General features: G+C 47.5%; 1 protein-coding gene across 2 annotated transcripts in view; it reads left to right on the forward strand.

The window, feature by feature from the left end:
- PolD1 (DNA polymerase delta 1, catalytic subunit) overlaps nucleotides 1-25781 on the forward strand; it is a 79099-nt gene that overhangs the window by 28568 nt on the left and 24750 nt on the right. For both annotated transcript variants that reach the window (XM_077661463.1, XM_077661464.1), the window contains exons 8-14: nucleotides 518-763; nucleotides 1444-1554; nucleotides 8498-8689; nucleotides 10256-10569; nucleotides 14341-14488; nucleotides 21632-21865; nucleotides 22267-22439. In XM_077661463.1, the coding sequence (XP_077517589.1) occupies nucleotides 518-763; nucleotides 1444-1554; nucleotides 8498-8689; nucleotides 10256-10569; nucleotides 14341-14488; nucleotides 21632-21865; nucleotides 22267-22439 (1418 nt within the window). The remainder of the gene's footprint in view (nucleotides 1-517; nucleotides 764-1443; nucleotides 1555-8497; nucleotides 8690-10255; nucleotides 10570-14340; nucleotides 14489-21631; nucleotides 21866-22266; nucleotides 22440-25781) is intronic.

A 25781-nucleotide genomic window follows, 5' to 3' on the forward strand; every position in this document is an offset into this window, starting at 1 on the left:
CTTCGTCTATAAAATAACTGCTGACAGGTTCTTGCACCAGCTGAAGTAGGTTTTGTTTATCACTTTGGCCACCAGGGAACTCTGTGCTGCTAGTGTTGCTGGAACATTTTTACTGCCTAGAGATCTGAGCATAAAATACAAACACCCGCCCTAAAAAGTATAGGAGACAAACTTTTTTTTTACATTTTAAAATGCTTTTAAGCATTGTTAGCAGCTTAGCGTGATCCTTCTTTGCTTTTACTTTTCTACGATGGGTAGTGCTGCAACCGCAGGTTTACAAAGGCGCTCCTTCAGGCTCTCAAGGACTCACCTCCAAAGGTCTTAGTGGCAAAGGTGCAGTTCTTGTGTCGTGTAGCTGCACTGCGCACACCCTTGAGCATAGGGGCTCAATTCTCAGAGGCCCTTGCGGTGCCTGTGTGACAGAGTATCACTCACCCACTCGCCAGCACAGTCACCGACTCATTTGTTCACTCGGTGGCCTCACAATTTTCGTTGTTTTTCTCTGTATTTCTTGCAGAAATGGGCCGACTTTGTGCGCGAAGTGGACCCTGATGTGATCACGGGCTACAACATTCAGAACTTTGACTTCCCCTACCTGATGAACCGGGCGAAGCAGCTGCGCGTGGACACATTCCCTTTCCTGGGGCGCATCCGCAACTGCAAGACCCTGCTCAAGGATGCCGTCATGCAGTCCAAGCAGATGGGGCGCCGCGAGAACAAGGTGGTCACCATCGAGGGCCGTGTCCAGTTCGACCTTCTCCAGGTGACACCAGGGGTTCATTTGCAAAGAGGAGCATGTCTTCGACTTTTGCAAACGCCATGCTTTATTCGCTAGCATTCATTTTTTTTAAATGACATTCTGGTGCAACCTTCATTGTGTAAGCCCGCTACAGAACCTGTCTAATGACTCAGCACTTTTGCACCTGGTTGTTGAATAATAAGCATTGGTGTTGAGAACTCTACTTTGCATGCTTGACAAGAAAGGTAAAGTAGCTTCAGTATTTGCAACACGAATCGTATGGAGCAACTAAAATATACAAATATAGTGTACCTGCTGCGGAACTTGCAGTTCAAATGCCGCTGTTCAAAAATGCAGACAGGTGCCCAAGGATAAACAATCCACTTTGCTACACAGACACAGTGTCTGTATCCTAGTCCCTTACATCGCTGGTCTAACATAGGCTGCATGCGCCTTCTGTACTCATGCCAAATGCATTCTAGTGACTTCACTTTTTTTTTTCTTGAGTAAAATGATACATGCACTATTTTGAGATGCACGGCCAAGCTGGCAATGTCTAACATTGAGCTGACAGGTGCAGGCCCAGCACTGCAATTACCAAGTCCATTGACCACTGAAAAGTGTTGAAGCTGCTGCTTGCAAGTGGTCCGAGCTCATCTGCATGCTCTCTGTTCTCCACCCCCTACACCAATGGGTGCGTGCAGGTGCTGCTGCGGGACTACAAGCTGCGGTCGTACACGCTCAACGCGGTCAGCTACCACTTCCTGCAGGAGCAGAAGGAAGATGTCCAGCACAGCATCATCACTGACCTCCAGGTGAGGGGCTTTAGTGACTGCAGCCTTCGGGATACATGCTTCCTATTGCCTGACTGTTTTCAAACTGTTCCACCTGGGAACAGTGTATGCCAAAGGGAATGCACACATTCTTTAGAGTGTCCGCATAAAGTGGCGTCGTCATGCGAATGGGTTGGACAAAACGTCTGGAAGTTTTCTGTCTTTCTGTTTAACTTGTTTATTCGTTAAATTTTTTACAGTAAGAGGGGTGGAAATGGCTGCACTGTTTTGGATTCTTATGGATGAAGCGCAGCAAACTGTGCTGATATTGAAACAGTAATAAGTTTTTTCACATTTGTGGTACCTCTTGTTTTCTCAAGTCAAATTTAGTGCCTTTACAGAGTTGTTTCATTACAAATGAAGTGGATGCATATTGCAAGAGTTTGTCAAATCAGTGTGCTAGCAGAAGTCTGTCCTGTTCAAATATGGTGCTGTGTTTTGCCCTCATTCACTATGTGACAGGAAAGAAAAAGTTCGTACTACAGGCGCCGACCATTTAATCGGACCTCAAAGGGACCGCGGAAAAGTCCGAATAAACAGGTGTTCGAAAAAAACAGATTCAGAAGAAAAAAAGAAGAAACCCTTTATTTTCATGTACTTACTCGGGCTCGGCAATAGGCTTAAATAAATGGTGAATGTGCTTTTGCACGCTGCTCCGTTTACGTGCACTCAGATCAGCTTGAATCTCGGAGAGGGTTGTGCGGTCATTATAGGCAGCTGAAAGCACAGTCACTGCATGTACAAGGTCCGCGTACAACGGCAGCAGCAGCGCATGTATTGCATCTTCTTCAGACTCCTAGTCATCGTTCGGCGGGGCAGCAGAAACCTGATGAATCATTTCGTCATCGTCGAGTTCTGCGCATGTCAGCACAGCACTGTCAGCATCTGAGAAACTGTCAAATGAGACAGTGTCCAGAATCGCAAAGCCACCAATGCGCAGGTCTCGAAGAACACTTTTGGCGTCAGTGGGAGGTCCTGGCGGCAGGTCCTGGGCCGCCACGGGATCAGCATCAGTAGGGAGCACATCGGACGGCGGCAGATTCTGGGCCACCACGGGATCCGCTTCATTGCCATTGTCATTCTTGTATATTCACCACGCTTGCCAGTATTCCCCGCCGCAGACTGTGCGGCCACTGTCGGTGCCATTATCCACTTGACACAATGTTTCCAATGCCGAGTTGAATCTCCGCAACCTCAACACAGCACAAAAGGCAAACACCCACGCAACCACTCGCACAAACTAAAAACATGGCCTACTCGCAACATTGTACATGAAGAAAGAAGCGAATCGTCTGCTGGATTGATTAGACATGGCTTGGCTTAGGTGCTTAGGCGACTAAGCTGACACCGGAACTGCTGTAGTCACTACCAGAACACACAGAAACTATGATGGTGAGCGGGCGTGGGGCAGCAAGCAGGCACAGTTCAAAACAAAAATGGCGTCCAGGGAGTCGAACCACGCATCGGCCAGAGTCGGTAGAGGCAAATGCTGTCGATTGAGTTGGCTCAAGGAGTGTCCGAAAAATCACATGAGAGGTTGCACGCGTCCGAAATTTCGGCAGTTGTTATACGTTATGGTCTTTGAGGAGAGTGGCGTTGCTGCGAAGCAGTCCGAGTAATCAAGCATGTCCTAATTTTTGGAGTCCGAAACAGTCGGCGACTGTACATATTTACATGTTGATTCACTGCTTGTACCAAGAAAACAAATTGTTAAGCAATGCTGTGGTGGCTAAATGGCTGTGGCTCTCTGCTGCTGAGCACAAGTACCAAGTGTGCCGTATTTACAGTAATCCCTCGTTATAACGAAATCGCTTTACTCGAAATATCGTTTTATTCGAAATTTCTTCCGGTCCCGACCCAAACACATGCATTTGAGGTCGCATTACTCGAAGCGCACGAAGAGCTTGACCCGCTTAGAGCGAAGTGGCGAGCGGAGGCATCGCCGCCGTGTCCCCCGTGATAGAATCCAAATGAAAATAAAATTTTCGTGACGCTTTGCGATGCCAAAAAACTGGTCTCTTGGATGCCGAAAAGTGGCCAAAAGACCGCGGGCAGACTTGCGCCGTACCATTCCATCGGGTGCAGCAAGATTTTACCGCTCTAAAGAGCATTTCTGGCGCTGAAACATGCCAAAAAGCACAAAAAAAGTGTCCCTCCGATTATGAGCCCATTCACACTTGCGAGTAGCGAGCGAGGTGAGCTTTCGGCAACGAACTTAGCTGCTCCCTGGCTGTCGTAGTCGTCGCTAAGCATAACCGTTTCACATCGGCCAAAGCAGACGAAACTCTTGAAAGCACACGAAAACGTCACTCCTGAGAGTTTTCGCTTCAAACGAGAAGGCGAACCGCAGGTCGCGCTTGCTTGTGTGAAAAACGGTGTTGTCGAGCTGCTGCCTGGCCGCAAGCGACTGCTGGTCGCATTCCCTTTGCCGTGTTCAACGCGAGGAGCTACGTTAAAGGCGCATTTATAGTCCAACGTGTTCAGCTCGCAGGCACGCATTGCTCACAGTCAGTCGCACTACGCCGGTTTCACTGCGCCGGCCGAAGCGCCACCCCCTCTATACTCCGATGCACCCAGACGATGCGCGCCGCCTCGCGCGCCGATCGTCGACACGCGGGCAGTTTGAATTCCGTTCGCGCCTTTTTCTGCGTTGCCTCATCCTTTCGTTCCATCCACGACATTGCAGCTACTATATTGTCACGACCTGAGGACGTGGAAACATGGCTGAGGAAACATGGCTAGGGTGTTATCCGCGCGACAGAAACTTGCTCTCGTGTTACTAGTCCGCCGCTTGCGGCGAAAGCGCAGGCGCTTGATGTATGTGCGAAAGATCGCTCTCTCCACGGGAACAACTCACCCGTGGAGAGACCGGTGCTTTGCGTTCTGTCGCCAAGCATTCTCTTTGCCCTGGTGGTCTCTGAAGTCCAGCCTTTTGGTGGCGTATACACAAGAGTGTTTGATGGCTTTGATAAACCGTTCCACAACGATATCCGGCACAATTTCAATATTTGGGCAGCTCTCGGCACTCACGCCGCTTGCACTGGCATCGACCATTTTTCTCCGCGCGATGCATTGTGGGTCAACGCAGTCGGCGGCGCCGGCGCGCAATTGGAGCAGGAGCCAAATCTGCGCCGGGCCCGTCGAGGCATGCTGGCAGCCGCCGGTTACGTTGGCCGCTGCAGTGCGTCGAACTATAGACGGAGCTGTTTCACCAACGCAACGCAACGTGCGCACGTTTGCTTGCATTTAGTTGGACTATATTCGCACCTTAACAAATCGGGAAGACGACTTTGGGGAAGCCGGTCTAGAAATCTGCTTGCCGCTCGTCAAGATCGGCCTGCATCGCAATAAAACACTGCCCTTAGCTTCGTTGCACTTTTGACAGTGCAACTAGATTGATAACTTGCTGAAAACACGAAAAATCCGAGCGTCGCCAGCGGCGAGTCAGGCTGTCAACATGGCGGGTCAACGCAACCACGGTGTTTCCCCGGCGATTTTCTTGAGCCGGTCATGCTTGATTCGCTCCATCCGACTAGACAAACGGTCTAAATGCGTGGTAGGGTCATTGAATTTTATTCCTAGACATCTGTCAACGGTGTGGGCGCGACGCTGCGCGAACACTGACACCTGAACCGTAGAATTAGCACAGTGTCGTCGAAAAACTCTCGCCGAAAAACTCAGTTGCAAACTTCACAACTGTACACATCGGGAAAAAAGACTGCCCAGTAATCATGCGAAGCCCCTATTGCAAAACCGTTTAGTTTTCACGATCGCGCTGTGTACCTACAATGAGCGGCTAATCGTTTTTTGAGCACAACAAACACAACCGCAGACTCGAGCCACGGCATTTAGAGCATTAGAGCAGAGAGATTAGAGTAGGGGTTGCACGCGCTCGGTAACAACTTGAAACAGCCAAGGCTCACTGCCTTTTTTGCACCTGAATAAAGTTTTGCTTCACTGAATACATTGTATTTTTTACTTCCTCACTGTTGTGGCGCAATTAAAGCTCGACTGCTTTATATTTTCTCGGGTGGTCGTTTATATCGAATTACCACTTATAACGAAATTTTTTGCCGTCCCGCTGACTTCGTTATAACGAGGGATTACCGTATCTATCTGAAGTATAAAGAGTTCTCATGCACTGACTACTGGCCTATTCGAGTTCAACCACCAACCACAAGGTTGCTTATGATGCCATATTTACACGATTGTAAGTCGACCTATTTTTCAAAAATGTGAAAATCTGAAGTGGGGGGTCGACTTAAAGTCGAAACCAGAGCATCGTGCCATAAATAAAGGCGAGACAAACGAAATATCAGGCATGCTACAGCGTGGTTGCATTTATGCTGCGCGGGTCCGTGGCCAATGGTGGCCAATGGTGGCTGTTGATAAGTAGCAAACGGGCACCAGCCCACTCCCCACACATGGCTGCAGATTGCATCTGCTGATAAGCGGTGGCGGCCCGATAACGCATTCGCGTTCTACTCTTAATAGGGGTCGTCCAGTTTTTTTTTTTTTTTTACTTTTAACCTCGCACTCGGCGCTGTAGGGGGCATCAATAGTTGATGGAAGGGCCACTGTTCCAATCGCGGCGGCACCGCCAATCGGAACTGCAGTGGCGCCGGGGGATGTCAGTAGCCGACGGAAGAGCCGACGCCGCTCACGCGTAGTTTCTCTTTGGCTCTAATGCATTTGACTACTACCGGCCGCCTTTCACAACTATTTAATGTGGTGCTTCGTTATTCGTCATTTGTGCTCCGGGTCCGGTAAGCGACTGGCGCTCGTTCATGGCTACATTCAAGATGGCTGTCATTCTTTACACTGAAGAAACGAACTGGGCGCCGGGCCGCAAGTTCGACGTTCGCAACGGGTGAGACACGTGTGGCAGCTGCAGCCAGGAAAATTTTCAGCTGTTTCGAGCGATGTTGTGATGTGGCTGTTTGCGAAGTGCGGGATTTCACTGCAGGACTATGTTAGAACGACGAGGTGTGGGACCGCAGCAGCGATCGCGACGGCATCGCTAGTGAGGACAATGGCGCAAGTGTGGACGAGTAGTCCAGTGACTAATACATTTTCGCTTTGGAATGTACCCACGGGTGCTCCTGCGTGCGGCAGCCGATAGCGGCTGGCGATAGGCAGAGGCCGCAGGATAGTGCTATCGCGTTCTAATATGAACGGCCTAACGTAAATGACCTCTAAGTTTGTTTGTTTTTTTCAGAACTTTGATGTGGGGGGGTCGCCTTACATTCGAGTCATTTACAATAGTGTAAATATGGTACATTTGCAGCACAGTCACTGACATAAGCCACAGCCTCCTCAGCCATCCTTTATGGTAAACATGCACTCAAGTGTTTTGAAAGCAAGTTTCGACAGATAATCTCTGAAATGAACGGAGATAAAATACCGTAAGTACTGTCATAATGAGACCACTTTTTTTCCAGAAAAGTTGACATAGCTTGTGGGGAGGGTTCATTATGCGGGAAAAAAAGTTTTAACAGCTTTTTTGGAAGGGTTGAGATTTCACATCATACCTCTGTCCCTTGCGTCATCAACAAACCTCACGCGGTCAGAAGCGTTCCAGCCGCTGGTGTTTAGCGTCATTCACTTTGACGCGATCCGACAATTTTGTCGTAGGCGGCGGCGCCGGCCAATCACAGTGAGATAACGCGAACATGCTGAACACCGGTCCTGAAGGTCAGGCACGCGTTTTTTTGTTTGTTTGTTTTTTTGTACCTGAGTTTAACAAAACGCTCAGGACGGTGAGGATTGTGTAATGGGAATGTTTAAGCCTTAGCTTACAGCACACAATGCCTTGGTGCTCTGCCAAGTTTGCAAGCGTGCTGCTCCTCCCCCCACCCCTCTGGCAGGAGCTCTCCTCAAAAGATAAACAAGCAAGTGGTAATGTTATCAGTGGCAGGCAGCATCTTGGTGTGCTGCCAATGTCTGTGTCCAGGGCGAAAACTGAGGAACCCACTACAATAATCTAAAGGCTGAAAAAAAAAAGAGTAAATTCTAGCCGACAAAAGTAAGGGGTGCGGGTTCATTATGCGAGTGGACTCATTACACGAGCATATATGGCACACAGGCTCCATGTTATCGAAGGAGACGTACTGCCTGGGTCAGAAGTCTTTGGGCCACAAAATCTGCTTCTGGGCTGTATAGCAGAGCAGGTACGGCATCCTAAAGGACCATAAAGTTGTCGAAAGAACGGGTTCTCACCTTGCAGAGGATCAGAGCTTGAAGGGCACAGCTGAAAAGCAGACCGTGATAAGGGAGTAATTACTCATTGACATCCACCCAAGCACAGCCATATGGCTACAAAGGAAAGCTCCATAGCTTTCCTACATAGCTACAGAGCTTTCCTTTGTACCCATACGGCTGTGCTTGGGTGGATGTCAATGAGTAATTACTCCCTTATCACAAATCTACTCCACCTTGGGGGATTCCCCTACACTTCTGACCAAAAGCAGACTGTCTCGCATACTTTTGACCAAGGTTGCATGTGCTGCAGTACAGTCTTTGTCAAAAGTTTAGAGCCCAAGGGAGCTTGCTTCTGGGCCACTCAGTGTGGCTAGTTATGCATCCTCAGCATTTCAAATTTCTGGAAGGTGAAAGAAACTTTCGTCCTCATCCTCCATAGATGCTACAAGAGCTGTACTATATGGCTTAGAACCAACCTGCCTGGGCTCTAAGCTTTCGACAAAGACTGCACCTCTGCACATGTGTGTTTGTACGTGTACCTTTCCTATTTGTCTCCATGTGCAGTTTGCCCTTGGGTATGCACATTAAGACAAGTAGGACCCCTGGGTATGCACGTGAAGCTGCCCTGACGCATTGTATACTCTGCTCAAGAGCATTTCAACTTAGTCCGTTGCGGGACTTCTCAAATGTGACCGTCGTTTTTTCTTGTCCTTTGGGCACGCAGAACGGCACAGACCAGACGCGCCGCCGCCTGGCTGTTTACTGCCTCAAGGATGCCATGCTGCCGCTGCGGCTCCTCGACAAGCTCATGAGCGTCATCAACTACATGGAGATGGCGCGTGTCACGGGGGTGCCCATGACCTACCTGCTGTCACGCGGCCAGCAGATCAAGGTCGTCTCACAGCTGCTCCGAAAGGTAAGTAGGTTTTGTCTCTCATGTTGGTAAAAGTTGGAGCCCTACAATTTTTTAGCTATATCTACACCAAGTACTGTATTTACGCGTGTAGAAAAGTTTACATGAATTTGGGGGAAGGCATCATTACACGAGGAAAGAAAACTTTCAGCGCATTTTTTTGCAAGAGTTGAAATTACATGTCATACATCATCATACATCATATCATACACAGTTGTTCAGTGTCCCGACAAAGACTGCAGTGGTGGAACAGACAAGATTATGAGCATACACACAGAGTGCCTATTGCCAGTTACAACATTGCCTGCTTGGCTGTTTTGCTGACTTGACACAACCCTGCTGCTGTTGTCTCGTCAGCAGAACAGCCAAAAGCAGCATTATTTCCTGATGCTGTGGCATAGGAGCCGCTGCGAGACTCTCTGGAGATGCTGCTCGCAGTGCGTACTGCTCTAGTGATCATGTCATCAGCGATGTACAGGCAATGCTTAGTGGTCGAGTGTGCGGTCATGGCTCATGAGTTCGTATCATCCATAGTGATGTGAGTGAGTGTTCGGAACATCCAAAATTCTGCTTACTCCGGCCAAGAAATTTTATGAATTTGTATCAGCCTTGTTCTTATCATCAAGATTGTACGATAGTCAACTTAAATAGCATGCACAAGAATAAAGAAGGCATGTCCTTTGCATGATTTTTATTGTTGATTTTCATTCGCTTCTTAAGTACTACCGACATGCCATCACAGAATTTCTGCTCTGCTTTGAGCATCTTGCCTGCTCTCCTTGTCGTTTATTTACAAAAAGAGCTTGTTTCTTGGCTGGGACAAATTTCTTGTGAACACAGGTGCGCTGACGACAACAGCACCAGATAAAAGCTTCAGGTGCCGCTAGAACTTTGTCAAATTGGTATTATTCTGAACAAAAGCATCTCATATGCAAATAAGTTCAAAATTATGTGATTACTCAGTGCAGCCAACGACTGCTGTGGCTCAGCCAAACGTGGCTGCTATGGGCCACCCAAGCCAGGATGTCTTTCGTGACCAGACCAGCAGTTGGACAGCACCATTTTTCCAATACGGCATCGCCCATGAGAAAATGCTTTTAGAAATTTCCACTGCAGAAATGGGAATAATACAAACTTTTCTTCCCATTTCTGAAGTTGCAGCTCCAAAAATTCTATTACTCAACTTTATGGTAAGCAGGATGATAATTTTACCCTTGTTGCATTTCTTGGTGTCAAGATAAAACAACTGTGTTGCTTCAGGACATTAAAGCTTACAATTTACAATTTTCCATTAGCATGCATTTCAGCAAGTTCCCTGCAGCAAAATTCCTTAAAAGGTCTTGACAAAAAACTTGCGTAACATATCACAGAAATGCACAAGTGTTTGTTTTACATTAAAAATAAATTACATATTTAGAATCGGCACACAAAAATGCATGTTCACTGAAGATCTCATAATTGTGGCTTTATAAATATTTTTTATAAGACCCTCTTCACCCCCAGCCCGCCCCCATACCACCACTACTATCGCCTTCACACTGCTGATACGATGGTTCCATTGTTTTGCAGGCGGCTGAGCAGGACCTGGTCATGCCAGTGGTTCACTCAGAAGTCGGCGAGGACTTTGAAGGGGCCACGGTGATCGAGCCGGCCAAGGGTTTCTATTCAGTGCCCATTGCAACGCTGGACTTCTCCTCGCTGTACCCGTCCATCATGATGGCCCACAACCTATGCTACACGACCGTGCTGGATAGCCGGCAGCGCGAGCTTCTCCAGCCAGACCAGTTCATTCGCACCCCCTCAGGCGATTACTTTGTCAAGGCCTCCGTGCGCAAGGGGCTCCTGCCAGAGATCCTCGAGGACTTGCTCAGTGCACGCAAGAAGTAAGTGGATGATGGACACCCGTTGTTTAGGGAGGGTGGCAGCATTTTCACATGAACAAGTATACTTGTTCGTGTGTTTAGATGCATATACCTTATTTGCTCGATTCTAACACTCCCTCATAAGACAAAAGGAGTGTAATGCCTTCCATTGTAACATGCACCAGATTTTCATGCTTCGATAAAGAAATGAACCTTCTCACTTGAAGCAACCAACCTTTATTGCAACCTCTCCAATATCATGAAGTAATTGGTGCCACCGCATTACTTGCCTTTCCTCATCTGGCTTGCATAATCGTGATCGCTCATGTCACTGTCGGAAGCTTCCTTGTCGCTCTAAATGGCTCAAAGCATTTTTTTGTTGATGCCTGGCATTTGAAATTCCGCACTTTAGAAGGCCTTGCCGACCATGGAAAATGGGATCATGCACCACGCAACCTTTGCCCATCCTGCAAAGTCTTGAAGCGAGGCACGCTTCATTCTCTTGCTTGGTGTGAGTCTGTGGCAGCCATTAACAAGCCGCTCTGTGTAGAGCACCCAGAACCTGTCTTTCAGCGGCTTGTTGAGGCAGACATCCAGTGGCTGCAGCTGCGATGTCATACCACCGGGTATGGCAGCAAGGTCCACGTTGCATGCGCCAAGCTTGTCCTTCATGTCCTCGTCCAATTGTCACTTGAACACATCAAGAACAAGCATCTTATGCAGACCTATGCTGCCGCCGGGCCTTTGCCGTTACACGTCTTCGATCCAGTCCACGTCGAGGCCTGTGTTTATCTACTCTTTGCACTGGTGTGCACGATAACTTCGCTTGGAAACACTACGCCTTTTGGGAGCGTCTCCCATATTAAAACTTGGAACGGAAGCAGTTTGTGCCCGTCCGCAGTGCAGCAAAGCATTATGGTTTACAGTAAAAGCTCGTTAATTCGAATTCCACGGGGCCGCCAGGCCAGTTCGAATTAACCAAAATTCGAACTAATGAAAGTGAGCAAAAATGGACGCGATTGATGCCTGGAGGGCACGAAAAACATTTACTTAGCAAAACAATCTGTTATCTTCTGCTTCTTCTCTCTGAGGGCTACCGTAGTCACTCGGTCTTCTAGCGTGCGAATGCGACACATGGAGTCTTCTTCACCCTCTTCAAAGCTGAAGAAAAGGCGCGCGACATTCAGCGCTCCCATAACTTCTGCCGCGGACGGACGCACGGGCTCTTGCTCCTCGTCGTCGTCCTCGTCTTCTGCCTCTGCTGGGACAGATTGCTACCCAACAATTTCAGCGACAATGTCTTCATCACTTCGGGCACCGCACACTGCTGCAACGCTGTCTACTTCAACGTAATCATCAAAACTAATGTCCTGCAGCACAGCACGCACAGCCGCAGGCAGAGGCTCCGGACTCCCATCGTCGCCACTTTCTTCCATACTTCTGGCAGCAAAGCCACAGTGGTGGAAGCAGTTTGCAATTGTGGACGGCGTGACCTGCTCCCGTGCACGCACCAACATGTGCATTGCTGTGAGCAATGTGATGGTGCTGGTCTTCTGGTTTCCAGTGCACAAAATCTTGCGCTCGATCATGTGGCGCCATAATAAACGGCACATCTCCAAAAGATGCTAGCTACTGCCCCCAGTCACCCCTGATGAAGGAGCCGAGCCGGCTTTGAAACATTGGGTTTGAAATTAAAGATTTTTTGGTTGGAGATGTGCAGTTTATTATAAGTCTCCAAACTCAACCAGACAGGCAGATCTGTCGAAATGTTTAGTTTTCAAGCATTATGGTGTCTGTCGTCTTCTCTTGGCCAGTGGATGAAATGTGCGCCTGTTTTGCCCCTTCATTTCCTCTGTTGTTGTGGCAGGCATGAAAAAGTAGATTGGTCAAATGTTTTACGGGAGTAGCGCGCCATTTGGTAGGCATTTCGGCGCAGACTCAGGGCGTAATGCCGAAAAGGATCAAGCTTTTCTTTAAATTCTGCCGGCAGTTTCTGGCAGGTGCCTGTTCACCTTTGAAGTGAAAATCCACACCTTTTCATAAAGTTTGTAATGCAGCTCCTGCTCGCTTCGAACTCCGTTCACATTAGGCCTTTCTGCCTTGCCAGCTGCATCTATAGCCCTAACTTTCAACACTTCCGAAGTCACAGGCCTTGGTCTGCTCGCTGCTGTGGTAAGAATTTGGAAAGCTTTTTTATTTGTGGATGCCGGCCCTTCTTCGGCCTGTTAAAACTCAAAGAGTTGACTTGCAGGCGAAACTCCTGTCTCTTTGACTCTGCCGATCATGCACACAAGTTTCAGGAACACCAAACAGGCGTGAGGCAGCTGGATTGCCACTTGCGTCCACACACAAGATCACCTTTTTTTTTTTTTAACCCAGTGTCGAAGTGAACTCGGCTTGTTTTTGCAACTGGGACTTTCATGTTGCACAAAGTCCAGGTCGCAGCCTTGCTGATGGGACACTTCAGATGTTCGTGAGGCCCATCATTGCCCATGACTGCCGTAGGCAATATGGCAATATTAGCTCGCAAGAAATATCTGGTTCCTTGTTTTGTGATGCCAATGACAATAGTGTGTCTCTGATATAGTTTCATTTTCACCCTCAATTCTAGCGTGCATGTCATTTTTGGATAATTCCCAGGGAAAAGGTGCGTGTTAGAATCAAGTAACTATGGTAAACCCAACACTGTTTAAAACTGGTCATCATCATCATCATCCTTACTACACCCACTGCAGCGAAAAGCCGCTTCCATGTCTCTCCAATTAACTCTCTCCTTTGCCAGGTGCGCCCACCCTATGCCTGCAAACTTCTTAATCTCATCCGCCCACCTAACCTCCTGCTTCCCCCTGCTATGCTTGCCTTCTCTTGGAATCCACTCCGTTGCCCTTAAGGACCAGCGGTTATCTTGCCTTCGCATTACATGCCCTGCTCAAGCCCATTTCTTCCTTAGGCGTAGAGATAGAGTGTCTGCCTTGCAAGCAAGAGGACAGGGGTTCGAATCCTGGTGCCGCGCAATTCTCCACCGGTTTTAAAACAAAAAAACCTGCGTGTCGATGGAATTACATAACCAGGCCTGGAGTGTGGTCTGATCTCGGTGACCAGAACCGACAATGCACTCCCTCACCAGAACAGGATTTGGCCACAACCTTCTGTGAACAAACCAATTAACCCAAACCAATTTACAACTGGTACAGTGCTCCAAACACTTGTCTAGAGCACCGTAAATGGAGCACTACGGGGTGTTCTGGTGTAGTTTACAAGTAGCCTAGAGCTCAAAAAATGTCCTATCATGCACACACTTTTGTGTGAATCATGGTTTCTTTGTCACATTTTACATCAAGCTCAGCAGGCATCAGTCATCATCACCAATGCATGCCGGAATGCACTGTTCAGGTATACTAGAGAAGTATTTGGACATGTGTGTGGGGCACTGTCTGGGAAGGCGTTCTGCAGTATGAAGTTTCTCTACAGCTGCCGCAAAGGAATGTTGATCACACTGGGCATATTTCCCACTCGCCTCTTACTGTGCACATGCACTGCTAGTTGCCCTGAGCATGTGCTTCCACCAAAGGGGCTGTAGTTTAATCACATTATTCAGACCAGTGGCAACTGGAAGGCAGTTTGTTCAAATTTTAGCACATATGTTACCTCTTTACATTTGCTCTCAGTGTTGGGTGTATTGACACTTCATGCAAGCAGACAAAAATTTGTCGACTGATTTGCACAAGTGCTGTCTCATTTAGAAACAGCACTGGTAAACGCAGAAGGCTGTGCTGTTCTTGACTGTCTCAGGGCCAAGACGGACTTGAAGAATGAGACGGATCCGTTCCGCAAGAAGGTGCTGGACGGCCGTCAGCTGGCCCTGAAGATCAGCGCCAACTCTGTGTATGGGTTCACTGGAGCACAAGTGGGCAAGCTGCCCTGCTTGGCCATCTCCAAGGTGAGGGGCCGTCCTGCCCTTTGCTTTTACCCCGCAGGGCTCCAATGAGGGTTAGTGCAATTTGGGGAAGAATCAGTGAGAAGCAATCTGCTATTCATCATCATCAGCAGCTTGACTGCGCCCACTGCAGGGCAAAGGCTTTTTCCACGTCTCTCTAATTAACCCTGTCCTGTGCCAGCTGTGGCCACCCTACCACCGCAAACTTCTTAATCTCATCCGCCCACCTAACTTTCTGCCACCCCCTGCTATGCTTGCCTTCTCTTAGAATCCGCTCCATTGAAGTTGAAGTTTATTTACTTCCTTTACAAGAAAGAAGGCGGCTGGGGCAAAAAACTGCACAAGTAGCAGCTTAATGAGGCCTTAGCTCCAAAGGGGGACAGTCATGTATAGGCATCAATTACACTAGAATGTGTTAAGTACAAAACAAGAAAGTAAACAAAGAAATATTAAAAGCGCTGGCATCAAAAATAGCCAAAATTAGAAATATCGCGAACACACGTCACGCAACAGAATACTGTTACATACAAAAAAGAATAGAGACCACATGCGTTTGTAATATTGGTTTGAACTTAAAAAGTCCCTGAAAAGGGTGTTTGAGGTTGGCTATAAAATGCTCGCATTATGTAGAGTACAGGCCAACGAGCGTTCATGCCGCGTACAAGACCTCAAAAGCGAACCGATAATTTACAATACAATTTTTAAAACTACCGCTTCCGCACCTAGCAGCGACCTGCGGTGCTGCGCTTTCACCCGAATCCGCGCTCTTTATGTCAGCATCTGCGCTCGTTAGGTCATGTTGCACTCGTTATGTCAGCAGCGGGCTGCTAGCATTGGTTCGTGCGTCGGCAGCCGGCGGAGGGGGCGAGTGCAAGGGGCTGGCGGCGGAGCGCCGACATTTCGGTGTGCAAAAACTGACGAGAGGAGAAGGAAAGGCGCGAAGAGAAGGAAATTCGAATTTTGACTACAGATAACTCAGCTTCCACAAAACGCGTGTAGAAAATTCTTGCTGGAGGATATTTGTGAAGCGGTGTCCTTTAGCATCCTCGGCACATCACATCTTTGTTGAGACCCCCTTTCACGGCCCCCTTAACATTGACCAACGTACACAACAGGAACAAATTAAAAGGACCAGCAGTTGTCTTGCCTTCGCATTGCATGCCCTGCCCAAGCCGATTTCCTCCTTTTGATTTTAACAAGGATGTCATTAACCCACGTTTGTTCCCTCACACACTCCTCCCGCTTCCGGTCTCTTAATGTTACACTTATCATTTTTAGTTCCATGGCTCGCTGCGTTGTCATTAACTTAAGCTGAACCGTTTTCGTTAGCCTCCACGTTTCTGCCGCATAGGTGAGTACCAGCAAGATACAAGTGTTGTATACTTTTCTCTTGAGGGATATTGGTAAACTGACATTCATCATCTTAGAAAACCTGCCACATGTGCTCCATGGTATTCTTATTCTTCTAGTTATTTCACACTCGTGATCCGGATCTGCGGTCACTACTTGTCCTAAGTGGATATTATTCCCTTACCACTTGAAGCACTATTACTACGTGCCACTTAGCTCTTTAATGTTTTTCTATCCCCTGTGCTCCTCAGAGAGCTGTAAAAGTAAAAAAAAAAGGAGGTGGATACTAGAGAGTTTTAGAATAGCGTATGAGCGCTTACGTACGCTATATGCAGGCATTTAGCGGCAGGTTACAGTGGAAATCGCATAAGCACTTATAGTTTATCTTATGCCAACCTGAATGCAATGATTGTGCAAGCCACAGTGGTGCCATCCAGTGTTAAAATGTGAAATTATTTTCTGACATTTTTCACATTTAGCCAAGGTTATCCAAGTCATATCGCGTAGATAGCCAGTTCCATGGCCAGTTAAGTCGAATCAGGGCCCAATTTCTTATAGGTAACTGAACCGAACAAAGTTTTTGATAACGTCATGTTGAGTTCTTTCGGGCCCTTCTGCCTACTGCCGAAACGACTACATTTGGTAAGGCTACCTTGGCGTAAAAATCCAAACCAAGGCAATCCACAGTTGGCGGTGTCATGTTAGGGCTAAGAACTGCGGAATCGTTACACAGATTCGAAAATTTGGCAAGTTTATCCCTCATTCGTTGTGCTGTTGGCAAGGGGAGGCTAAGCGAATATCACATGTACCATTTAAAGGCAATGAATATGCCTAAAAACCCAATAACATTGACGAATTCTTTCCGAAGTGGGTGACGTGGGCGCCGCCATCTTGACGACACTATTTTTCCTAGCGCAAGCAAGAGCATGCACGTGAAATTTGAAAAACAGCGTACGCAACGTGCACGTACGTTAAACCTCGATTTGGAATAGCGTTTGGCGCATGCGCAGTACAAAGGACAATATTTTATAGCGTTCGCTATCCCTTTGCGTATGTCTGCATAAGTTATACTAAATGTCTCTACTGTGCAAATAAAGAAAGCAAAACACTTTTGCAAAACTAATTATTCCGAGTTCTGAGGCAAAACTGATACACAGGTGGTGCAAAGCAGGCTATATGTCTCATCAAGAAAGTTGTGTTTACTGTGGCATTCCACAGCCAACACATTGTTTTCAGGCATTGTGGCCCAAACTGGCACTATTCATCTGTTTTGTGAGCCGTTCTGTTGTGTATTACCAGCAATAGATGCACCTAACCACTCCCGGTACCAGCCTCTGGCATCACTCTTCCTGTAAAGATGTTACTATTGATGCTTTATGACAACAGCAGCTTCGGATGCTTCAAGGTGACAGTCAGTAAGCTTCTTTTTTTTACTGAGCACAATAATGTCGCGCAAATAATTTGTTTATTCTACCCCCAAGTGCCGTGGCCTTGTAGAGGGGAGTGTGTTAAAACAGGCAAACAAAAGTTATACAAATGTGGCAAAAAGTGTGCATGAAAATGTGCGCATGCGGAAAAATAAAAAGCAGGATTTAGTCAAATAAAATGCATCAAGAAGGCTAAAACAGTATGTGAAATTAATAAGGAAAATGATTTCTTTAAAACATTTTAGTCACACTGCCAAAACTGAAATACTAACTGAACAAATGCTGACGCAAAAGAGCATAGTCAGAAGTGCAAGTGATGTCTGTGGATGCAGTCAGAGGCACTCACTTTCCACGAGTATCAGTTTTCATGATCGTTGTTGCCCAGGTAAACGAACTCTCCTCACTTCAGGCAGCATGCATTGTGGTGCACTAATACAGAATTGTTCCTCAGCATGGTTCAGGACATGACCTACGGCCATGTTGCGCATGTTGGTATTGGTGGTGACATGAGGTGTGTTGCGGCAAAGTGCAGTGTAGACGTGACGAAAGCATGACTCTGGCTCAAGTACAAACTAATATCATCACTTGCAAAAAGAAGTGAAATTCATCAGTTTTCAACGTAGTTTTCCTCAGCAATGTTTTCTGAAGCGAAAAGCTTCACTACGCCAGCTTTTCGAGCCGTCAGCGGGGCCGCAAGTTTGACCTTGAATGTAGCTTGAGGTCACGGTGGCCGCAAGTTTCAGCTCGAATGTAGGCAGAGGTCAAACCATGATCATAACTGGTGGTAGTCAGATTCAACACATGAGGTCAGCTCAGCAGGGACACCAGTGGCAGAGGAGCCAGGGCCCCTGTAAGTAAAGGAAAATGAAATGAAAATTGGTTTTAAGGGAGACGATATGACCCCTGTCTCACATATCTGGGTGGACACCATGGGGGGTTTCTCCACCACAAATGTAGCCAGGGAGATGCAGCTTTTCGCTTTTGACCAGGGTTAACCAGAGCTGAACCACCAGCAATTTTTTTTCTAACTCGCGGATTTTTTGGACTGTTAGATTATTCGTGAAATTTTTGGGCCTCGCTGAGTCCGAAAAATCGGTTGGCAACTGCAAATTATTCCCTCCTGTAGGCATTATTGGTGTAATAAATTGCACAAAATTTGTGTGCTATAGATCTGTTTCTTTTCACACCTGGGTTTTATTAAAAAGCATATGTTTTAATTAAACTGCATGTATTCGCTACCAAATATTTAATTTTTACTCACTCATAGTTGTGGAAAATCTAATGGGGAAAAGGCCAAATTGCAGTCAGCAACGAGGAGGGGAGGATGAACTGGAATTCATGCGTACTGCATTCTTTCCCCAACTAAGGTGCAGTTGCTGTCATGCTGTCCTCTACTCTCATGCTCAGGCCTCAACTCATTTTGGTAGCCTCCTCTGTTTTAAGCCTTTGGGGCAGGAAAAAAGAGGGCTCACTTCGCAGAACTGCACGAGTTTTTCCGGCTTGATGGTCAGTGTTGGTTGTTGCCACCAGCGCATTCATTAATTGCGAGGGGCTTAGTAAGCGTTTAATTACCAGTGGGGTTAGTTATTAATGCCCCTACTGCCTAAACTGTTTTCTTGTGTGCAGGTTCTGTACATACATAAGATTCTTCGGTCGTTTTTGCATAGTGATGCATTTGATTGCACTGCCTGCCTGTTTTGTTCAAAATAAATAGAGTGATAAGATATCAGAAGCAACCGTTAAGTCAAGCATCTAGTTTTGCAGTTTAATGACTGATTTGAAATATGTTGCTCCATTTCAGTTTCTTTTTATGTGTAGATTGATTTGCCCTTATAACAGCAGATGATGCCACAGTGCTTTGTTAAACAGAATTGTGCATTACTGGTTGAACCTGCGGGCATGCAGTTACACATCTTGACTGTACTGGTTGTACAAGGACAGGGGCCGCACTATCTAATGCCACCTTTGTGTGCAGCCTAAGTGCAAACTTGTCGGCCGTTTCTATTAGGAATGCAGTGTCAGTACTAGTGTGCAATATGCAGTGGCCTGAATGTAGCTTGGGCAAACAGCAGCTTGCTCTGATTAGAAGCCGAGCTGGAGCAATGCAAAAGAAATGCAGGAATTTCTTAATAATACCATTGGGGTCACTTTTGTTTTTGAAGTACAGATAGCAGTGCATTATTTATGCTTTATAAAAGTTACAATGTTTTGAACCATGTTTGATGCGAGCAGCCCGCTGCTAGCTGAATGGCTATGAATTGCAGAACTCAGGAGCTCTCAATCTTTATAACTTCAAGGAACCCCGTGTTTCCTGGATTCCGTCCCTTCCTGCCGAATATGCAGGTAAAAAGAGTGTGCAAGATGCAAGGCTCCTCGAGAAATGCACAAAGCATAGACCGCTTATAACGTATACTGCGGGAGTCGGGAAAATCTGCATTATAAGCGGTACTGCACTGTAACCGAAACATAGTTTTTTTATGCATTCACGTTTTCAGAATGGCCAGCCTACCTTTCAAAGTGCACCTGGCAACACATCAGATGCAGAACACTGCAATCACTGGCAACAAAGCAGTTTATTTGATCTTTTTGTCGAAGCGTCGTAGTGAATGAAAGAACGGCGTTTTTTTAGTCTGGCGCTGTGATTGAACTGCGTTGCTAGTGATTTCATCTTCAAGAACAGTGAAGCACTTGAGAGCTTGCTCGTTGAGGTTTCTCCGAGCAGTAGAGGTGCAGTTTGTTGCAACAGTCAAGCGCGTTTTTGCATGAAACTTCTGCCACACTTTCACTCAATTCGTTGGGATCATCCTTGGGGAGAGGCTCATCACGACCGCGCACTGCTGCCACGATGTCTTCATCTGTGGCGGCTACTTCGCACACAACGCTGCCAGGGTTGGTGACGACGACGAGCTTATCTTGTGCCGGTCCTTGAAATGCTAAATCCAACCATTAAATGAGTTGAAACCATCATGCCCCAAAATGCTTGCAAGGCACCTGGCTTTGGCTTGCAATATTGAACTACTCACAGGAACACTTTGGGCCCGGACCTCGTGAAACCGTTCAAACAAAGTGGCAGCCTCTTCGTACTTTGAGGCACGAATCTACTTTCTTGCAAGCGACATGGAGTCTTCCTGCATCTGTTGTCGCAACTTGTCGCTGTTCTTCCAAATGGCAAAGTACCGTTGGCGACACAATACTTTTCTGCCACTGTAACCTGTTTCAAACCGCTCTCAACATCCCTCACAATGCACTGCTTGGTTTCGAGAACTTGCAGTTTTCTGGTTTTCGGTGGTGTAGACGCCATTGGAACTGAAGACAGCCTAGGCTGGTAGATTTGCTCACGTTGTCAGCTGACTTGCCTACGTTGTCAACTTTTCGCTACATGCGACGACACGTCTCGCTCATGGGCTTAGGCGTGACAAGATGCTGCCGCACGCGTGCGTAGTACATGTAGCGCTTGCAGCGTCATGCCGTGCGCTTGCCGCTGCCACCGCTCCAGCATGCTCCAGTCAAGTCGTGCCATCACATGCTTCCAATCAGTGTGCCCAACAAAGGTGCATCAGAGAGTGAGAGGAAGAACGCCTGCTTTGAAACTTTTTTTTTTTTTCCATCCTCTCCTGCCTTGAACGTTGCCTTGAACCACCCTGACAACGCTCCCCTGCCCCGCCTGTTGCCCCCTTCCCCTTCTTGCGCAATCTGAAAAGCACGCTCTTCGTGCCCGGCAGTACTCATGGGCCCACGCCGGTACGCGGGCCGCCAGGCTTTCCAGAAACAGCACTATATGCAGTCTCCTATTATGTGCTGCCGCGTATTAAGCGGTACGCCAATACATTGAACTCTTTGGGAGGCGAAGCGGTTGTCACAGAAAGCCGCATATAATCTGGTCCCGCATTATAAGCGGTTACACTATAAATGGCCTGAGCTGTACAATTATTAACTGGACACTAAGCAGTACAGTGTAGTCAGTCCTAAAATAAAGCGGGTGAGGGAGAGGTGAAGGTTGAGGCACTCATGGATTTAGGAGCTCAGGAAACCTAAAAAGCATTATAAGGAGCTCGACGATTCTGTGGAACTAGTTTGATGACAGAAAAAAAAATAAACCGATTTTATATATTTATTGTTTTATGTAATGAAACCTGAAATTTCTGCAAGGCTGGTGGTGGGCAGTAATGAATTGAAGAAACGGTTGCACTTACAGAAAAGTGTTGCACTAAAGTGCATCACATGTGCATGAAGTTCAGCATAATTTATGGTTGTGCAGAGAAAAAAAGAATCAGGCAGGAAAGGAAAAGTCGAGTCATTGCAGTCAGGATACTTGGCAGCCTTCCTTGTGCCGTGCTCACTCTTTTGGTTGTGGTGACGGTGGTCGCAGAGTGTCACGGCATTCGGACGCACCATGATTGAGAAGACCAAGCAGGAGGTGGAGGCCCGGTACACGCTGGCCAACGGCTATGACTACAACGCCAAGGTCATCTATGGGGACACAGACTCTGTCATGATCCGCTTTGGCACGGACTCCCTGGAGAAGGCCATGGAGCTTGGACGTGAAGCTGCAGGCTACGTCACCGACAAGTTCGTCCGCCCAATCAACCTAGAGTTTGAGAAGGTGAGGCAGCTACAGGCGGGTAATTTTTGCGCTGACCTGCTCGGTGTGGTCACCTAGGTGCCTTAGATGTGCACCACGTGAAGCACAGCTACTGGCCACACAACTGAGTTTTGTTTCCGCTTTGCTGTTATTGCTGCTTTTAAATATTTGTTTGATGCATTGAAAACTGATTTCTAACAGAGAGAGTGGAGTATAAGGAATGTTATTCAGTCATACCTGTATAACAAAAAAGGCCCCCCCACAAGCGTTTTCCTTTCAGGAGAGATTAAGGGGAAGCAAACGTATCGACTAAACAAAGCCAGAACAAATTTTGTTGGCTTTGCTGGATTAATCCTTGCTTTTTTCCCTGCTTCAGCGGAAATTAATGAGTGTGACTCCTGCCTCCATTTTGCTGGTCACAGGTGTACTACCCGTATTTGCTGATCAACAAGAAACGCTATGCTGGCCTCCTGTACACGCGGCCTGAGACATACGACAAGATGGACTGCAAGGGTATCGAAACTGTGCGTCGAGACAACTGTCCCCTGGTGGCGAACCTCATCAACACCTGCCTCGAGCGGATCCTCATCAACAGGTGGGGGAATGCCTTGCCCCATCCTCAGCACTAGTGCAGGCAGTGTTGGCTACAGTCCGCCTTTTTACGAGATACGACACTCCCCCCCCTGGAAAACTGGTTGAAAATACACACTTGTGCAATTCAAGTGAAGTCTTGTTCTACGAGATGCATGCCAACTGTGCTTGTGAAGTGGCGAGTGTGTGCTTGACAGCTGCCGCAATCTGTGGCTCCTGTTACTAACTTGAACTGCATGTGCACAGCTGGAGCTGGCGGTTTGTTTGAAACCAGTGGAGCTCGAGGACGAGAGGTGCGCTTGTGCAGATCTAGCAGCCTTGTGATAAAGGTGGATTGGTGGCAACCTATCCTGCGGATTATACAAGGGCTCGAACCGTATTACTAGACTTCAGTCCTTGAGTTGGTGGTTTGTAGTCAGCATGCGTTGTTTGGCTGAAGCTCTGGAATTGGTAATTTAGTGTCAACAGCAAGTGTTGGCATTTTATCCACACTCACATTCCCTGACAATCAACGTTGCAGTGTGCTCAGATTGCATGAACTCCCATTTTTCGAATTATTACCATTTCGTTACCTCTGTGGTGACCTAGCGGTCTGAGCATCTGCCTCACAAGTGGAAGATGCAGGGCTCATTTGGGCCAGGGTTTGCCAAGTGCCCACCAGTTTGCCAGTAGGTAAAAGATTTGCCCTTGCCTGATACTCGGCTTCCCTGGGATGCAATGCTTGGAACTGGACTTCACCCTGAGCAGACTGATAACATTTTATTCCTGGCACTATTTAGCCTGGCTGCCTTTGCAACATTAAAATCAAATCATCGTCATCATTTTTCAAACTAGCGACACAGAGCATAGCGGCAGGAGGTCTGGAAACTAAAGGCGATTGCAAGTGAGTGTGCTGTTTCATTTCTTTGGCTGTTGCTTTGGCATGTTCAGACAAAGAAAGTTCTTTGAGGCTGTGGCTGCTTGCTGCTTTCTTCACTGTTCAGGAGGCCCCGCAGTGAGCAATAGAATTGTCATTCTAAACATATCTGGCAAGCTATGTATGCTGCTGTCCTTGCAGCCAGCCCACTCATGCTCTTTGTTGCAACTGAACTGGCATAACTGCTGGTGCTCTGCCTGTCAACTGTCCAGTTAGGGCTGGGCTCTGTTTTGCTTGTTTATTTGTAGCCCACCCTAATGAATGTCAGCCGTAACAGTAATCACCATTCTGAAGAAAAATGCTCGTCAGTATCCAAGACGTTGCCTGATTATTACCATGCAGATAAACCTCTTGCTGTTTTTTTCGAGGCCACAAAGCACACGAGTGGTTGTGCACTTTTGTGTGCAGTCAAGCGCCTCTACAACGAACGTCTCTACTGCGAAGTGACATGTGTAACGCTGGAGATAACTTGACCTGACCAGTTTCCTATTCTAGTAGGTGTCGTGAACACTACTGGAACGAGGGCTACTACAGCGGATTTGCCTGTTAAACTAAGAGTTTGCGCATTCCTGCGTGCGTTCGTCACGTTACAATGAGCGCGTTTGGCAAACCATAATGGTTCCTGTGATAATAATCTTATACTAGCAAAGCGCGACTATTTAGTACAACGAGATACCGCAGCATTACGAAATAAAGGCAGCCCACACTGGCAGTACAGACAAATACAATGCTCATCTCCTCCCGCTAAGCGAAAGCTGCGTTCTCCTGTCCGGGCTGTGGACGATGACATCATCCGGCGGCGTGGAGAGCAAGTGTGGAAGGAGCAGGCATGCTTGCATACATACGTGCGACTGATCCACAAGAAACGAGGAAGCCTTTCTGAACAGCTTCATTGCCTCCTCATTTCAATGCCTGTCGGAACACACTTATGGTGACTCCCAATCGCAGAGTTGGAGCACTTCTGGAGCAACGTTTCCTGCTCTTTTCGGAGCAACTGTATTCCAAACGCAGATCTGAGGCACGGATCGCGTCTTCCAATCGTAGACAGGGAGCGGTTGCCGCGCCGAGATTGCTCCATGGAGCATTCGGGACTGCTCCGCCGAAATCGGCGGATCCGGCCGGAAGTTTGCATGACGTTCTTTTTCAGCGGCACTAGCGGCGCCCTATATGCTCTGGCCAGAGCAAGTGTACTCCAATCGCAATTTCAGGTCGCGCGCTCTGCGCCGGATTCAGGCGCTCTGTCACAGAGCGTGCAGGCCGCTCTGGGTCTGCGATTGGAATTCACCATTAGACAGCACGGGGATGCTGATAAACAGGCTACCAATGGACTATGACCAGCGTTGAGTTTACTGGTGTTCGTGGCGACGCTTAATCTGAAATTGTTGTCCCTGGCGCTTCAAGGTGCATTGTACACCCCTCAAAAGTGGACAGTGACCTGACCAAGCGAACAGTTACACTAAGCCGGCCAAAGAGCCATGAGTGGTAACCACCCATGAAGTCATAGAAGCATTTAACACTCTGCATTTGTTTCTTCTGCTAATCCCAGGCCTTTTCAAACTGCACGCTGTCGGGCTTAGTGACATCAGGCCAGCCATTATTACTTATTGTGTCAAGCGCACCGTTCAAAAGAAATTACCGACTTCTTGCACTTACTATGCTGTACATGCACGGAATAAAGCTTAGTTGCTGTCAAGATGTTAATTCTACCTGATTGAAGAGCATTAGGGGTGCGACCGTTGTTACTTACCTATATATAACTAACCAGTTTTGGAATCCATTTCATTATAGAGGTGTTTGGCTGTATACCTACACTGTTCTGAGTACTGATTGTTCAGCATGCATCACAAATGACAGTGGGAGCCAGCAGTGATGTCGCAGGCCAAGATGGCAGCAGCCAGGGACCACATTGGGCAGCTAGGCTTCGCTGCGTGCAATTGAATAGGAAGTTAATGGATCCCCATAGTGGCACCTTAGCTAATGGTGCAGTTTAAAACATGGAGTATGGTTTGTGCAGCAGCGAATATTGAAGGGACACGGGGGCAAATTCAAGTCTGCCTGTATCGATACATTGCCTCTTTCTTATGACCGAAACTCTACTGTCGCTAAAAACAGAGCTGTTATAAGCTAGGGAATACAGATAGGCAGATAGGTGAGTTTATTTTAGAGAGGTCAGCCAGAAAGATGAATGTCTGGCCTGCTACTCTGCACTGGGGATGGGGAAGAGGAGAAGTAAGAGGGATGATGATGAGGCCGAAGATTGGAATACAGGCGTCTCCATCATCAGCCATTTTTGCAAGTAAACTGCATACAGCGACACAGTTCTTTTTTTGCACGGATCCCAGAGGCCTGGCTCTACCACTATTCACATCAAAACGGTGACCGCAGAGTCCTTTTCGGTGTAGACGCCACAGGTTTGAATGAGTTGGCAGG

The sequence above is a fragment of the Amblyomma americanum genome, chromosome 4 (genome assembly GCF_052857255.1).
Source record: "Amblyomma americanum isolate KBUSLIRL-KWMA chromosome 4, ASM5285725v1, whole genome shotgun sequence".
Lineage (NCBI taxonomy): Eukaryota > Metazoa > Arthropoda > Arachnida > Ixodida > Ixodidae > Amblyomma > Amblyomma americanum.